General features: G+C 67.7%; 3 protein-coding genes across 4 annotated transcripts in view; all 3 read left to right on the forward strand.

Annotated features, from left to right (window-relative positions):
• Positions 1-8741, forward strand: part of RAVER1 (ribonucleoprotein, PTB binding 1) — a 10834-nt gene extending 2093 nt beyond the window's left edge. The window contains exons 2-15 of one of the 2 annotated variants that reach the window (XM_075134276.1): positions 245-479; positions 1862-1928; positions 2721-3190; positions 3387-3578; positions 4248-4377; positions 4460-4560; positions 5769-5880; positions 6145-6404; positions 6615-6708; positions 6842-6984; positions 7114-7194; positions 7287-7430; positions 7530-7613; positions 7697-8741. In XM_075134276.1, the coding sequence (XP_074990377.1) occupies positions 264-479; positions 1862-1928; positions 2721-3190; positions 3387-3578; positions 4248-4377; positions 4460-4560; positions 5769-5880; positions 6145-6404; positions 6615-6708; positions 6842-6984; positions 7114-7194; positions 7287-7430; positions 7530-7613; positions 7697-7843 (2241 nt within the window). In that variant the 5' untranslated portion in view covers positions 245-263 and the 3' untranslated portion in view covers positions 7844-8741. The remainder of the gene's footprint in view (positions 1-244; positions 480-1861; positions 1929-2720; positions 3191-3386; positions 3579-4247; positions 4378-4459; positions 4561-5768; positions 5881-6144; positions 6405-6614; positions 6709-6841; positions 6985-7113; positions 7195-7286; positions 7431-7529; positions 7614-7696) is intronic. The other variant, XM_075134277.1, reaches the window with a different exon arrangement.
• A 478-nt stretch (positions 8742-9219) lies between these two features.
• Positions 9220-11177, forward strand: FDX2 (ferredoxin 2). The gene is made up of 4 exons (XM_075134317.1): positions 9220-9397; positions 9489-9595; positions 10024-10111; positions 10905-11177. The coding sequence occupies exons 1-4, from the start codon at positions 9273-9275 to the stop codon at positions 11059-11061; spliced, it is 477 nt and encodes a 158-aa protein (XP_074990418.1). The 5' UTR covers positions 9220-9272; the 3' UTR covers positions 11062-11177.
• A 632-nt stretch (positions 11178-11809) lies between these two features.
• Positions 11810-14329, forward strand: ZGLP1 (zinc finger GATA like protein 1). Its single transcript, XM_075134287.1, has 3 exons — positions 11810-13811; positions 13891-13984; positions 14073-14329. The coding sequence occupies exons 1-3, from the start codon at positions 12287-12289 to the stop codon at positions 14194-14196; spliced, it is 1743 nt and encodes a 580-aa protein (XP_074990388.1). The 5' UTR covers positions 11810-12286; the 3' UTR covers positions 14197-14329.
• The last annotated feature ends 47 nt before the right edge of the window (positions 14330-14376 follow it).

Raw genomic sequence — 14376 nt, forward strand, 5'->3', positions numbered from 1 at the left:
CCTGAGAAGCAGCCAATAGAGCGCGGTAAGCGCAGGGCTCGTCCGGTTCTGTCCAATCAGGAGGCCGAATGCTAATAGAGGGCGTGTCCGCCCAATAGAGAGCGCCGGTGCTGCCGGCTTGTTTTTTTCGCCCTGCCCAATGAACGGCCCGAATGGTGCCGCGTGGCCGCGGCAGCGGGCGGGCCAATGAGGCGGCGGCGTATTGACGGCGCTCTCCCCGCCGGCTGCCTCTCGATGGTCCCAGGAGGCGGCGGGTGCCCAAGATGGCGGCGGCAGCGGCGCTTTCTCTGGCGGGCGCCGTAACGGCACCGAGCCCGGAGCTACCGGCACCGGGAGCGGGCCTGGGCCGGGCCCCCGAGGAGGAGCTACCGGTGCTGGACCCGGCCGAGGTGCGGAGCCGCCTGGAGCGCAGCGCCCGCCAGTTCCGGAACCGTCGCAAGGTGCTGATCCGCGGGCTACCGGCCGACGTGAGCAACCAGGTGCGGGCCGGGGGGGCTGAGGGGCGACCGGGCCCGGGCCCGGGCCCGGGGGGGAGCTGATGGGAGACTGGGCCCGGGCCCGGGGCGGGGGCTGAGGGGCGAGCGGGCCCAGGCCCGGGGGGGAGCTGATGGGAGACCGGGCCCGGGGCGGGGGCTGAGGGGCGACCGGGCCCGGGCCCGGGCGGAGCTGATGGGAGACTGGGCCCGGGCCCGGGGCGAGGGCTGAGGGGCGACCGGGCCCAGGCCCGGGGGGGAGCTGATGGGAGACCGGGCCCGGGGCGGGGGCTGAGGGGCGACCGGGCCTGGGCCCGGGGGGAGCTGATGGGAGACTCGGCCCGGGCCTGGGGCGAGGGCTGAGGGGCGACCGGGCCCGGGCCCGGGGCGGGGGCTGATGGGAGACCGTGGCCGGACCCGGGCCTGCAGCGGGGGGAACTGAGGCCGGGGGGGGCTGAGGATGGGCCCTGGCGGGTGGTTCGAGCCGCCCCCGGGCTGGGAGCGGGGTGTAGCGGGGCGGGTGTTGAGGTTTTGGGCTGGAGGTCTCGGGTAGGGGCCGGTTTGGGGGGATGCGGAGGGGAGTTGAGGGCAAAGCTGAGCCCGGTACCGAGCCGGGATAACGGGCAGCACCGGGAAGGGGCAGCCGGGCCTCGGAGGTGGCTGCTGAGAGGGGGGAGGCGGCCAGGGCAGGGTCCCGAACTCCGCCGGCTCCTCGGGGCTCCCTGAACCCCTCAGGGCCTCGGCTCACGCCGGCTCCTGCCCCCCTAAATCCCTCCTGCCTCCCTAAACCCTCCTTGTCGCTTTAACGGCTCCCGGGGGAGGAACGGGGGAGTCACCTCCTGTCACCCCTCAAACCTGGCTCCGAGGAAGAGCCAGCGCCGCTTAACGAGAGCCCCAGTCACCTCAGCGCTCGCTCCGCCCACTTTTTAAATTCCCTTTCCCTTTCCTCTCCTCGTAAATCAGAGTTAATTATCGCCCCGGGGGTGTCAGAGAGGCCGAAGGTCTGTAAATTATTTCGGGGAGGGCAAAGTCTTGAGCTGGCGGCAACCAGCAACTGGTTTGAAGATGCTTATCTGGGAGGAGGAGCCGCTTCCCTGGGGTGGCCTTAGGAGATAAACACCCTCGGGGCGTCAAACTGCGGACAAAGGAGGTGACACTGGGAGGAGAGAGGTATCGGGGCCGAAGAGCTCGTTTCAGTGCACGGTGGGGATCCCCGGGGAGCGTCTTTGCTTTGCATCAAACCCTCTCCCAAGCCTGAGGAGAAGGGGAAATATTTGGGGGCGATCCGTAGGAATTAGGGGACTCGCCGGAGTGGGGGCTGGAGTTTTTCCCTAGAAGCTGACTCTTTTTTATTTTATTTTTATTTAAAAACTCTTCTGTTTATCTAGGAAGTCCACGATCTGCTGAGCGACTACGAGCTGAAATACTGCTTTGTGGACAAGTACAAAGGGACTGGTGAGTAAGCTGCTCGCGCATCGGGCATCTCCGGCGACGGCGAGCGCTCTCCCAACGCCGAATCCATCGCCGTGGCCGGGCTCAGCCCCCCAGTGTCGCGTTCGGCGGCTTTTCCGCTGCCGGGTGTTGCGTTGGGAAAGTCAACGCCTTGTTCTGCGTCGATTCTCCGCCTGTTCCCCCCTCTGACTGCGCCCTGCGTACGGTCTCTCCCTCGGCCGCGCTCTTTGTGCGGTGACTAGCTCCCGGCGGGTGGAAAATTAACGGCTGCGGGGTTTAGAAACCCCCCTGGGAGACTTTATACGTTGCAGGGATTTGCGTCGCTTTCCGAACCCTCCAAGATGCTTTTCCGAACGGAGGGTGTTCAATCCAGCCCCTCCTGGGGGGGCTGCGCCCGCCAGCGTCATCCCCCCCCCACCCCAAAAACGGTTCTCGGGGACAGAGAAAGCTGCGGGAGCTCCTCCAGCCGGGGGGGTGAGGGTGGCTGGGACCTGGGGACACCGTCCCTGTCCCCTGTGTCTCCCTGGAGCTTGGGGATGGGGTCGCCTTGCCCGAGGCTTCACTGCGGACGGTGTGATTTCACCGACCGGCGCTTGCCGAGACCTTCCCTCCAACGCCTCGTCGAGGTATCGGGCACTAACGACCCTGGAGCGGGGAAGGCGGCCGGAGGGGTGAATTTTCCTCCGCGATCGCCCAGGATTTAACCCTGCGCCTCGCCACAGCCCCCTCGTGGCTTCGTATTTTGGGGTGACGCGGGCGCCGTGCGGCCTCACCCTCCCTGCTTTGCTCCCGCAGCTTTTGTCACCTTGCTCAACGGGGAACAGGCGGAATCGGCCATCAAAAAATTCCACCTGAGCAAACTCCGAGAGAAGGAGATCTCGGTGCAGCTGCAGCCCACGGACGCCCTCCTGTGTATCGCCAATCTCCCCCAACTCTACACCCAGCAACAATTCGAGGAGCTGGTCCGACCTTTTGGCAACCTGGAACGTTGTTTCCTGGTCTATAGCGAGAAAACGGGACACTCCAAAGGTTACGGATTTGTGGAATATATGAAAAAGGATTCGGCGGCCAGAGCCAAGTCGGATCTGCTGGGGAAACAACTGGGCACACGGACTCTCTACGTCCACTGGACGGACGTCAACCAGTTGACGTTAAACCTCCTCCATTCCAAGTGCTTGTGCGTCGACAAGCTGCCCCACAACTACGCCGACCTCGAGGAGCTGCGGCAGGTCTTCTCCGCCGCCTGCGCCCCTGCTTTTTGTCAGGTGAAGGCGATGGGGGGATTTTGGGGAGGTCCAGCCCCTCTCTACGCTCTTTGTTGAGCTCACGGGGAGGTTGACAGCTTGAAGAGAGCAGCACCCCGGGGTCCTACGGCGGCGTATCGGCGCGTGAGGGTCTCTCGGGTCTCGCCCCCTCTCTTCCCGTCGTGCTAACCCTCCTTTTGGCATCCCTCTCTCCTAGCTGGCCTACGGTCAGGACGGGCAGCTGAAAGGCTTCGCCGTCCTGGAATACGAATCGGCGGAGATGGCAGAGATGGTTCAGCAGGCCACAGATGGTTTGCTGCTCGCCGGGAATCACGTCCGAGTCTCCTTCTGCGCTCCCGGCCCTCCCGGCCGCAGCATGTTGGCCGCCCTGATAGCCGCGCAGGCGACGGTGAGGCTTGTGTGTGCGCTGCTTCCTCCTCCTCCTCCTCGCTCCCTCTTCCTCGCGCAGCTTGCCGTCGCCGTGACAGGTGCCGCCGGCATTTCCAAGGTCGGGTATCCAGCCTGGAGCAGGCTGTCATGGAGCAGCCAGCACATTTCCCATCGGATTCCCTACGGAGCGGCCGTCTGTTGCCTGTAGCTCCCGCTTCTGGGCATCTCTGGCGTGCTGGCTGCTCCTGAGCTCCGGTCGCACGGCACAAATTCCCCCCCTTTGCTCCCGTGTTCCTGCACGCCGCCGCAAAATTCAGAGCAGGAACGCCGGTTGTTGCCGAAATCCAGCAGCCGCTTGGCACGGAGAGCTTTGCCGGGCGGCTGCCGCGCCGGCAGGATTGCAGACGGCGGAGCTGGCAATACTGATGGCAAACTGTGCGGCTGCCGCTGCGCCTCGGCTTTCGTCAGCTGTAGGGATGGGTCGGTTGTTTCCTCCCTGCCCTGTAACGAGATATTTGGGAGCTGGGATCGTGCTGGGAGCTGGGATCGTGCTGGGAGCTGGGATCGTGCTGGGAGCTGGGATCTTGCTGGTTTTGGAAGCATAAGGGCAAATTCAGGGTGGCCTGTCGTGCGGGAAGCCTCGAAGCCGGTTGTCTTGCTTCTAACACGCTGGTTTTTTGTTTTTAAGGCGCTAAATCGTGGGAAAGGGCTCCTGCCCGAGCCGAATATCCTCCAAATTCTCAACAGCCTGGGAAATCCCGCTTCCCTCCAGCTGCTGCTCAACCCCCTGCTCCACGGGGCCGTCGGAGGAAAGCAGGGTAAGGCTGAACGCGGAGCAGAGGCCGGGGGGGGTTTGTCCTCGCTGCGGCAGGCGGTTCCTCCGGCATCTTTTCCCTCCAGGAATCCTCGGCGCCGCTCCCTCCGTGCCGCTGGTGACCAACCCGGCCCTCTCCACGGCTCTCCTCCAACTCGCGCTTCAGAACCAAACCCAAGCGCAGCAGGTACGTGGGAATTTCACCGATGCCGGCTTTCCCTTTGCGCCGTCGTCGTGCCGGAGCCCTCGCGCTCCTGCCCGTCTCCCTTCCGCGAGGTGGAGAAACAAATCCGCTCTTAGATCAGGGGCCTGCTCGCGGATGGGCAGGGATCTCCCAAACCCGACGGCGGGCTCGTGCCGCCGCCATTTTACGCGCCCGTTTTGCCTCGTATCTCCGCTCCGGCTCGTGCACCTCCGTGGCCTCTCCCGAAACTTGTTGCCGCTTGAGAAGTAACGAGAGAGGAGTAAAGAGAGGATTAAAGCTCCCTGCCGCGCTTCTCGCTCTACCTGTGTCTCTCGAACCGCCCCCGCGCTTGGTTTTCTCCTCTTTTTGAGTGATTTTCTGTCTTTTTCTGGTCTTTCTCGCTGTGCTTTCTGCCCCAGAAGGCATTGCTTGGGAACTCCCTGTTACTGCAGGCCCAGGCCTGGACACAGCTGCTGCAGAACAAGGAGAACCAAACCCTCTTCCCTGTGAGCGGTAGGAGGCAGCCGGCGCGTTACCGGTGCCGAGCCGTAGCGCCGGAGCAACCCCCCGCCGGCACCTTCCCATCCTTAAGACGAGGCAGCGACCGCGGTGAGGGGTCTGGCGGTGACACCAGTCATCCCAGTGACTCCAGTACTGCTGGAGCCGCTCTCCTTGCAGGGAGAAGCGAGTCGTTGCTCCAACTCGGAGCCTGGAGGGTTCGGCCTCCGTGAGCGGCTCCTCTCCGGGGATCTCTGCCTCCCTCCCGTGCTTCTTGAGCCGGTGCCCACTCGGGCTCGCTGCGGGGGGTGAGAAAAGGGGAGCCCCCGTCCCTCGTGGGCTCCCCTTCAACTTCCTGGCTCGGCAAATGATTTCTGCGCAGGGCTGGGTGGGTTGGCTCCTGCGTTCCAGCGCAAATGGACCGTTTTGAAGAAAAATTGGTGCTGAACCGTGGCGGGGAGTGTCTCCCCGATGTTATTTCTGGTATTCGCTGCTTCAGGAACCGTGAAATTGCAGCTGGGTCTCTCTCCGTGCCTGCAGCGTGTTTCTCCCCGTGCCTGTGCTGAGCTTTTAGCCGACGGCCGCCATCCGGGGGCCCTCTTGCCGCCTCCGTTCCCCTCCGTCCCGCGAGCGTTTCCGCCGCTTCCGGAGCCACGGATCCGCCACGGATGGGCCGGCTTCGCGCGGCGTTAACCTCCCGCTGTCCTTCGCAGAAACCGGGGATCCTGGGCGACTCGCCGCTGAGCTCCCTGCCCCACGGCGCCCTGGGTTTGGCCAACGTGCCGGCGCAACCCCCCAACCAGCTCCTGGGAGAGCTCTCCTCAGGTAACGGCCGGCGTCGCGGCACGGGCTCTGCCCGGTGGAGAGGGGGACCCCTGCGGAGCTCCGAGGTGCAGGGCGTGTCGCCCCGTTGTGTTTTTTTTGGGGGGGGAAGCCACATAGGGGACCCCCCGAGGCAGATTGGGAGGAGCGGAGGGGACCGGGGTTGGGTTTTCCTGGCGGGATGTGGGTGGAGAGGGGAGAAGAGGTGAAACCAAGGCGGGGGGGGGGCTGGATGCCGGTGCCATCCCTCTCCTTCCGTCTCCCCAGGTGGCCCCTTGCCCGGTGATATGGCACAGGGACGCGTAAAATCACCGATTTTGCCTTCTGGAAACGTACCCTTGGCTTCTTTCCTGGGACCGGTGGGAGTAGATCGGGAAAATCCGGTGCTGGGGACGCAGGTGCCTCAGCTCACCCCTCCCGCCGTCACCCCCCCGGCTCTGCAGGGTCTCACCACCTCCATTTTGGGATCCGTCATCAGCGGCCTCCAAAAACCAAAGCAGAGCGAAAACGGAGCTCCCGCCTCCGGGGTAAGGTTCCCTCGTTCCGGGACAAGCCTGTGGCACCTCAGGGGCTCCGTGCCGTCACCAAACGTCCTCCGATGTGGTTTTGGGGCTGGTTTTTGCCCCCGAGCCCCTCGAGGAGCCACCCAGGCGCCCCGGGGAGCCACCCAGGCGCCCCGGGGAGCCACCCGAGCCCCTCGAGGAGCCATCTGAGCCCCCCGAGTGTTTCTCCCGCAGGTCTCGCTCCTGGGGGAGCCCCCCAAAGACTTCAAAATTCCTCTCAACCCCTACCTGAACTTGCACAGCCTCTTGCCGGCGAACAGCCTGGGAGGTGAGCGCCCTCCGCTCCCCTTTTTCCCCCCCCCACCCCACTTGGGGATGGAGAAGGAGAATCCCCCCGGGATGAAGAGTGGGGCCGTTTTGGGTGGATTTCTTCCCTCCCTAACAAATCTCTGCTTTTTCAGGCGCTGCGAATAAAGCGTTTAATCTGAAAGCCGGCGTTTTGGGGAGCATTTCCAACCCCCGGATCTCCCAGCCCTCCCTGGCCGACCCCCTCCTACCCTCGCCCGGGCTGGCTGGAGACGGCTACGCCTTTGATTACCAGCCGGTGGGTGCGCTGGGGTGGGGAGGGAGAAGATTTGGGGGGGAGAATAGATTTTTGGGGGGGGTTAGAAGGGTTTTGGGGGGACAGCGGAGCTGGGGCAGCCCCTCTAAGCCGTCTTTTCTCCGGGGGAAGGATTTGGGCTCCCGGATTTACCCCCAGACGAGAGACCACGCTGGACCCATCCTGGGGGGCTTCGGGCATAGCAGACACAAGGTAAAAAAAGCTCCCCCAGCACCTTGAGGGGGGATGTGACGGGAAAGTGGGGGGCCCACCCTGTTTTGGGGGTCCCCTATTGTCACCCACAGCCCTTCCCCTTCCAGCTCTCCTCGTCCCCGGGGTTCGAGCGAGGGGGTTTGGGGCCGTCCTTGCCCCCCTTTTACTCAGGATCCCCCAGTTCCTACTTCACCAGTGGCCTTCAAGCTGGGCTCAAGCAGAGTCACCTCAACAAGGTGAGCCCCCCCCTTGTGTCCCCAGGGTTTGGGGACACCCCCCCCCCCTTTTGTCTGCCCAGACCCCCCCTTAATTTCTCCCCTGTCCCCCCACCCCAGGCCGTCGGGATGCCACCGTCGGGCTCCGCAGACGCCGTCCTCGCCTTGGGACCCCCCAGCCACTCACACAGCTCCCACTCAAAAGTAAGAAACCCCCCCAAATCCCCCCAAAATCCCCCCCAAACCTCACCCTGACCCCCCCCACCTTTTATTTTTCTCTCTTTTAGACCCCCGTGGGTGGCCAGAAACGAGCCTTCTCCCACCTCCTGCCCTCCCCGGAGCCCAGCCCCGAGGGCTGTTACGTGGGGCAGCACTCCCAGGGCCTGGGGGGGCATTACGCCGACTCCTACCTGAAGCGGAAGAGGATATTTTAGCCCCCACCCCGCCCCCCCAATTCCCCCTCCCTGTAAATCTTGTACAAACGTGGGTTGGGTTTTTTTTTTTTTAATGTTTAGTCCTTTTTGATTATTTTTGGAAGGTTTTAAAGTGATACGAAAGACTTGACACCGGCTCGCCAGAGGATGGGGAGGGGGGGGTCTCATCATGGAGGTGTGTGTCCCCCCCCCAGTGCTGTAAGGGGGTCCCTGAGAGCTGCCCCCCCCCCTTTTCCAGTGCCCCCCCCCTTTTCCGGTGCCCCCACTCCCCCAGAGCAGTAACTGGGAGCTGCGTGTGTCCCCCCTCCCTAAAAAACACGCGCTCCCCGCCTTAACCCGCTGCTTGGGGCAAGGATTGGGGGGGTCCTGGGCCCTGGGGGGGACACACACACTGCGCTGCCCCCCCCAGCCCCACGCTCCCCTCCGGTGGGGGGGGTCTGGGTTGAGCTGGGTGCCTTGCGCCCCCCCCCCCCATCTCGCTTGTGTTGGGGCGGGGGGGGGTTGTGGTGTTTTGTTTTGTTTTAAGACTGGAGCTGCCGAGATTTTACACATTTTTGGGGGTAAAAGTCGCCTTTTTACTTTAACGCTTGTTTTTATTTTATTTTATTTTTATCTCCCTTCCTGACTGGGGGGGGGGCTTCGCCTTCCCCCCTCCACCACCATGGGTTGGGGGGGCACAGCCCCCTCCAGCAGGCGCTTTCTGGGGGGAGGGGGGGTGTCCCTGCCCTCCTTTCTCTTCCCTCCCTCTTTTTTGGGGGGGTTTCCTGATTTTTGAGTTGTTGCCCTGTTTCTACTGTCGATGCTGTCTGGTTTGCTGTACAAGGGGGGGGGGTCAGTGTGTGTCCCCCCCCCTGCCGGACCCTCCCCCTCCCCAAAGTAAAGCTATATTTATATCGCCTGTCCCCTCCCCTTTTTTATTACGTTCGCTGTGACATCGTTATCCCTAACGAGGTAGCCCCCCCGAATTGGGGGGGTGACCCTGACCCTCCCAACTTGTCCCTATCCCCCCCCAATATGGCCAAGCAAGGTGGGGGGCTGGTCCTGCGTGTAGCGTCCCCCCCATACAAGGGCCCCCCCTTTCTGGGTTCACGTGCCCCCCCAACTTCATGTGTGGGGTCCCCTCCATATCCCCCCCCCAATTTGGGGGGGGTTCCCCTGTGTCCCCTCCTCATGCGAGGATCCCCCTTGCCCCCCCACCCCCTTTAGAGGGGTCCCCTGGGTCCCACCTCCTCATCCAAGGGCCCCCCCAATGCGAGGGGGTCCCTGTACCCCCCCCGTGTGAGGGTCTCCCCCAGGAGGTTTAATGAGGAGGTTTAATTACCGGGGGGGGGGGGGGGGGGGGAGGGCACTGGGACCAGCGCAGCTCCCTCCCGGCTCCGCCCACTCCCGCAGGCGTTGGTCACGTGGCATTGGTCACGTGGCGCCCGTCATGGCGGCCTCCATGGCGGCGGCGAGCGGCGGCTCCGTGACGCGGCGGCTGTTGCGGGGAGCGGCGCGGGGCCTGAGCGGCGGCGGTGGCGGCGGGGCCGCGGCGGAGGAGCCGGAGGCCGCCGTGTGGGTACCGGGGCGGCGGCGGGGCCTGTCCCGAGGCGGCGGTACCGGCACCGGTCCCGGTGCTGACTCCCGGTGTCGTGTGTGTCCCCAGGGTGAACGTCGTCTTCGTGGACCGGGCGGGGCGTCACGTCCCGGTGCGGGGCCGCGTCGGGGACAACGTGCTGCATCTGGCGCAGCGGCACGGGCTGGAGCTGGAGGGTCGGCACCGGCACCGGGGCGGGACCGGGTCCGGGACTGGGACCGGGGGTGCGGGCACGGCCGGGCCGGGGCCGGGACCGGGACCGGGGCTGGGGGCGGGGCATGGTCGGGCCGGGACCGGGACCGGGGCTGGGGAGGGCACGATCGTACCGGGACTGGGGCTGAGGGGGGGCACGGCCGGGGCGGGACCGGGACCAAGACCGGGGCTGGGGAGGGCACGATCGGACCGGGACCGGGGCTGGGGCGGGGCGTGGCCGGGGACCGGGACCGGGACAGGGGTGTGGGGGACACGATCGTACCGGGACCGGGGCTGGGGAGGCAGGACCGGGACGGAGGGGACCCGGCGGGTTCAGGAGCGGGACCGGGTGAGGCGGGAGGGTCCCGGTGCCGCGCGGGGGGGTCCCGGTGCTGAGCGGGGGCTCCCGCAGGCGCCTGCGAGGCCTCCCTGGCCTGTTCCACCTGCCACGTCTACGTCAGCGCCCCCCACCTCGACCGGCTCCCGGCCCCCGACGAGCGGTAACGGCCCCCCCGGTGCTGTCACCCGCTGTGCGCCCCCCCAGTCACCCCCCGCGATCCCCACGGTCCTCTGGGGACCCCCAGAACCCCACAGAGTCCCCTGATCCCCCCCTTGACACCCCACCCCTTTCCAGGACCCAGCAGCCCCCCCCGGGACCCCTGACCCCCCCCAGGGACCCCTCTGACCCACCCCTGGACCCCAACACCCCCACATGGAGCCCTGACCCCCCCAGGGACCCCTCCAATCCCCCCCAAGTCCCCCCCCAACATCCAACACCACCCCCTGAGCACCACCACACCCCCTGAGCCCCCCACACTCCCCCCCACACCCCCTGAGCCCCCCACGCTCCCCCCCACAGCCCCATGGACCCCCACAGCCCTGGGGGACCCCCCCACAGCCCCCCCCCCAGGGACCACAGCCCCTCCGGGGAACCCCTGACCCCCCCCAGGGACCCCTCCAACCTCCCCCAAATGACCCCCCAGCATCCAACACCACCCCCTGCCCACCTCCACACCCCCCTGAGCCCCCCACGCTCCCCCCCACGGTCCCATGACCCCCCCAAAGCCCCCGCCCAGGCACCCCCTGCCCCCCCCCCCCCAGATCCCAACACCCTCACCACGGACCCCTGACCCCCCCAGGGACTCCTCCAAGTCCCCCTCCAGCATCCAACACCACCCCCTGCCCACCTCCACACCCCCCTGAGCCCCCCACGCTCCCTCCCACAGCCCCGTGAGACCCCCACAGCCCTGGGGGACCCCCCCACAGCCCCCCCACATGTCTGCCCCCCCCCAGGGAAGACGACCTGCTGGACCAGGCCCCGCTGCTGCAGGAGAACTCCCGCCTGGGCTGCCAGATCCTGCTGACGCCGGCGCTGGAGGGGGCTCACTTCGTCCTCCCCAAGGTCACCCGCAACTTCTACGTGGACGGGCACGTCCCCAAACCCCACTGACGGCGGGGGGGGGGGACCCCCCAGCAGGATGAACCCCCCCCAGCAGGATGAACCCCCCCCAGCGGGATGAAACCCGCCCCAGAGGGATACATCCCCCCCCCCCGAGGGATGCAGCCCCCCCCCGAGGGATGCAGCCCCCCCCAGAGGGATACAGCCCCCCCAAGCAGGATGCAGCCCCCCCCAAGGAGGACGCAGCCCATTGGGGACCCCCCCCTCACCCCAAGCAGGAAGACTGGGACGGTGACGGTGACGGCAGAGCCGGGGGGGGGGTGACACCGGGCTCTGCCACCCCACCCTGGGGACTCTGGATTTGGGATAACGAGCGTTGCGGTTCGTTAATAATAAATGTCGTCTGAGCGGTGCTCGGGGTCCCGCTGGGGGGGGGGGTTGGGGCCCCCCCGAGTGGGGATGGGTCGAGCTGTGAGGTTTGGGGAGGGGATTTGGGGGGACCCTTTGGGATCAGCCCCTCAGCCGGGTCCTGGGGCGGGGGGGGCCTCTGGGGGTCCTGGGGGGGGCTCAGAGAGCGTGTGGGGTGCAACCCCCATGGCTGTGGGATGTGGGGCACGACCCCCCCGGTGCTGCCCCATCCTGGGGGGGTCTGTACCCTATAACGCGAGTCCCTGCCCCATCCTGGGGGGTCCCTGCCTCATCTTGGGGGGGTCTGTACACTATAAGGGGGGTCCCTGCCCCATCCTGGGGGGTCCCTGCCCCATCCTGGGGGGTCTGTACCCCATAAGGGGGGTCCCTGCCCCATCCTGGGGGGGTCTGGACCCCATAAGGGGGGTCCCTGCCCCACCGTAGGGGGCGGGTGCTGCTGCACCCTGGGGGGGGTCCCTGCCCCGTCCCGGGGGTCTCTCCCCGAGGCACCCACCCCCCGCTGCCCCCGCCCCCGCGCAGCTGGAGCCGGTTTAGGGCCGGGGCGGGGGCCGGGGCTGGGGCCGGTGCCGGTGCCGGTGATGGCGGAGCAGCTCTTCCTGGAGGGGCAGCCCCCGGACTTCTCGCTGCTCCAGCGGCTGCTCTGCCTCGAACCCGAGCCCTGCCGCCCCCTCCTGCCGCCCCCCAGCCCCGGGGGGGGCGCGACCGGCGGCCCCCGAGCCCGCAGGTGGGAACCGGGGGGCACCGGGACCCCGCTTCTGTCCGGGGGAACCGGGGGTGGTCCCACCGGGGGGGAACCGGGGACACCGGGACCGGGGATGGTCCTAGCGGGGGGGAACCGGCACCGGGGATGGTCCGGCCGGGAGGGAATCGGGACCGAGGATGGTCCCACCGGGGAGGAACCGGGGGCACCGGGACCCCGCTCCTGCCCGGGGGAATCGGGAGAACCGGGGGTAGTCCCACCGTGGGAGGAACCGGGGGGGCACCGGGACCGAGGATGGTCCTACCGGGGGGGAACCGGGACCGAGGATGGTCCTACCGGGGGGGAACCGGGAGCACCGGGACCGAGGATGGTCCTACCGGGGGGGCACCGGGACCGAGGATGGTCCTACCGGGGGGGCACCGGGAGCACCGGGACTGGGGATGGTCCTATCGGGAAGGAACCGGGGGCACCGGGACCGGGGCTGCTCTGGCCAGGGGCGAGCGGACCGGCCCCGTGCAGCCCCTTGGCGGGGAGCCGGAGGGGGGTCCCCGTCCCACCCCCGGGTGCCCTGACAGCAGCCCCCGGGGCAGGAGCGGGGTCCCGGAGCCCCCCCCGGGGCCCTGGAGCCCCCCGGCCCCCCCCGGGGAGGGTCTCACCTTCCTGCAGGAGACCGCGCGGCTGCTGGCCCCCCCCGACCCCCCCCCGGTGCCTCCCGCCGCCCCCCCGGAGCACCCCGGGCTCCCCCCGGCCCCCGCCGGTGGCCCCGACGCTCTCAGCCTCATCAGCCTCCAGTGCCGGCATCTGGCCAGCAGCACCGGTAACGGCACCGGTAACAACGGCACCGGTAATGGCACCGGTAACGGCACCGGCAGCGGGCGGCGGCGCAAGCAGGCAGCCCCCCAGCGCGGCGCCGAGCCCCGGGACCCCTCTTTCCGCGGGGTGACCCTCCGCATGCGCCTGGGCCTCCCCGTCGGCAGCGCCGAAGGCTGCCGCCTCCTCATCACCGCCCGCGGCGGCAGGTACCGGGCCCCGGCCTCGCCGTCCGTCTGTCCGGCTGCACCTCTGGGCACCTCGGGCTGCGCCGTCCGTCTGTCCGGCTGCACCTCTGGGCACCTCGGGCTGCGCCGTCCGTCTGTCCGGCTGCACCTCTGGGCACCCCCAGGATCTTGGTTGCATCGTCCGTCTGTCCAGATGCACCATGGGCTGCGCCGTCCGTCTGTCCGGATGCACCCCTGGACCTTGGCCTGCGCTGTCCGTCTGTCCGGCTGCACCCTTGGGCACCCCTGGACCTTGGCCTGCACCGTCCGTCTGTCCGGCTGCACCCTTGGGCACCCCTGGACCGTGGCCTGCACCGTCCGTCTGTCCGGCTGCTCCATCCATCCGGACGCACCTCCGGGCATCCCTGGAACTTGGGGCTGGATCGTCCGTCTGTCCGGCTGCACCTTCCCTCCCTGCACCCCCTTCCCCACCAGACCCCCCTTTCCCCCCTCCCCGGCGATGGCCTCTGGGGACCCGGCAGCTCCCAAGGGGAGGTCCCCATTCCAGGGGGGTGTCCCCCATTCCAGGGGGGTCCCCGCACTCCCCCTGACCCCCCTTTCCCGCAGGGACCCCAGCCGGAGCAGCCCCCCCGGGGCGGGCAGCAGCTCGGAGGACGACGCTCCCCTCACCCAGGGTAAGATCTGGGGGTGTCCGTGTCCCCCCACCCCCCAACACCGCTGGCGTTTGGGGGTGCAGCCGCATGTCCCCCGCAGGGAGCAAGCGCTGCGCCTCCTGCAAGACGCGCCGGACCCCGCTCTGGCGGGCGGCCGAGAACGGGACCCCCCTCTGCAACGCCTGCGGCATCAGGTAGGAGGTGGGGACCCCCACACCCCTCCCTGGGGACACCCCGGGGACCCCCCCTTGGCACCAGCTTCACCCCGGGGGTTTCTCCCAGGTACAAGAAGTACCGGGTGCGGTGCCGACGGTGCTGGAACATCCCCGGGAAGAGCGGGACCCCCCGTCCCCAATGTCCCCACTGCGGGGAGCGGTGTCACCCGGCCGGCGGTGGGAGGAGGTGACGGCGAGGACCCCGGCAGCGGCGAGGGGACCTTGGTGGCAGCGGTGACGACGGCGGAGAGCTGAGGGGGGCTGAGGGGTGTCGGGGTCCTGGCTGGTCACTTGGGAGCAATTAAATGTCCTGGTGCTGGTGGCAGCTTGGCGTGTCCCGGTGTCACCTGCTCCTGGGGGGCACGGGGTGA

The sequence above is a fragment of the Calonectris borealis genome, chromosome 31 (assembly GCF_964195595.1).
Source record: "Calonectris borealis chromosome 31, bCalBor7.hap1.2, whole genome shotgun sequence".
Taxonomy (NCBI): Eukaryota; Metazoa; Chordata; class Aves; order Procellariiformes; family Procellariidae; genus Calonectris; species Calonectris borealis.

Bases quoted from the DNA above. Each gene is read 5' to 3' on its own strand.
- FDX2 (XM_075134317.1), top strand. From the start codon at position 9,273: ATGGCGGCCTCCATGGCGGCGGCGAGCGGCGGCTCCGTGACGCGGCGG. The intron at 9,398-9,488 runs GTGGGTACCGGG...GTGTGTCCCCAG, and splicing joins GAGGAGCCGGAGGCCGCCGT to GGTGAACGTCGTCTTCGTGG. The intron at 9,596-10,023 runs GTCGGCACCGGC...GGGCTCCCGCAG, and splicing joins GCACGGGCTGGAGCTGGAGG to GCGCCTGCGAGGCCTCCCTG.
- ZGLP1 (XM_075134287.1), top strand. From the start codon at position 12,287: ATGGTCCGGCCGGGAGGGAATCGGGACCGAGGATGGTCCCACCGGGGA. The intron at 13,812-13,890 runs GTAAGATCTGGG...TGTCCCCCGCAG, and splicing joins CGACGCTCCCCTCACCCAGG to GGAGCAAGCGCTGCGCCTCC. The intron at 13,985-14,072 runs GTAGGAGGTGGG...GGTTTCTCCCAG, and splicing joins TGCAACGCCTGCGGCATCAG to GTACAAGAAGTACCGGGTGC.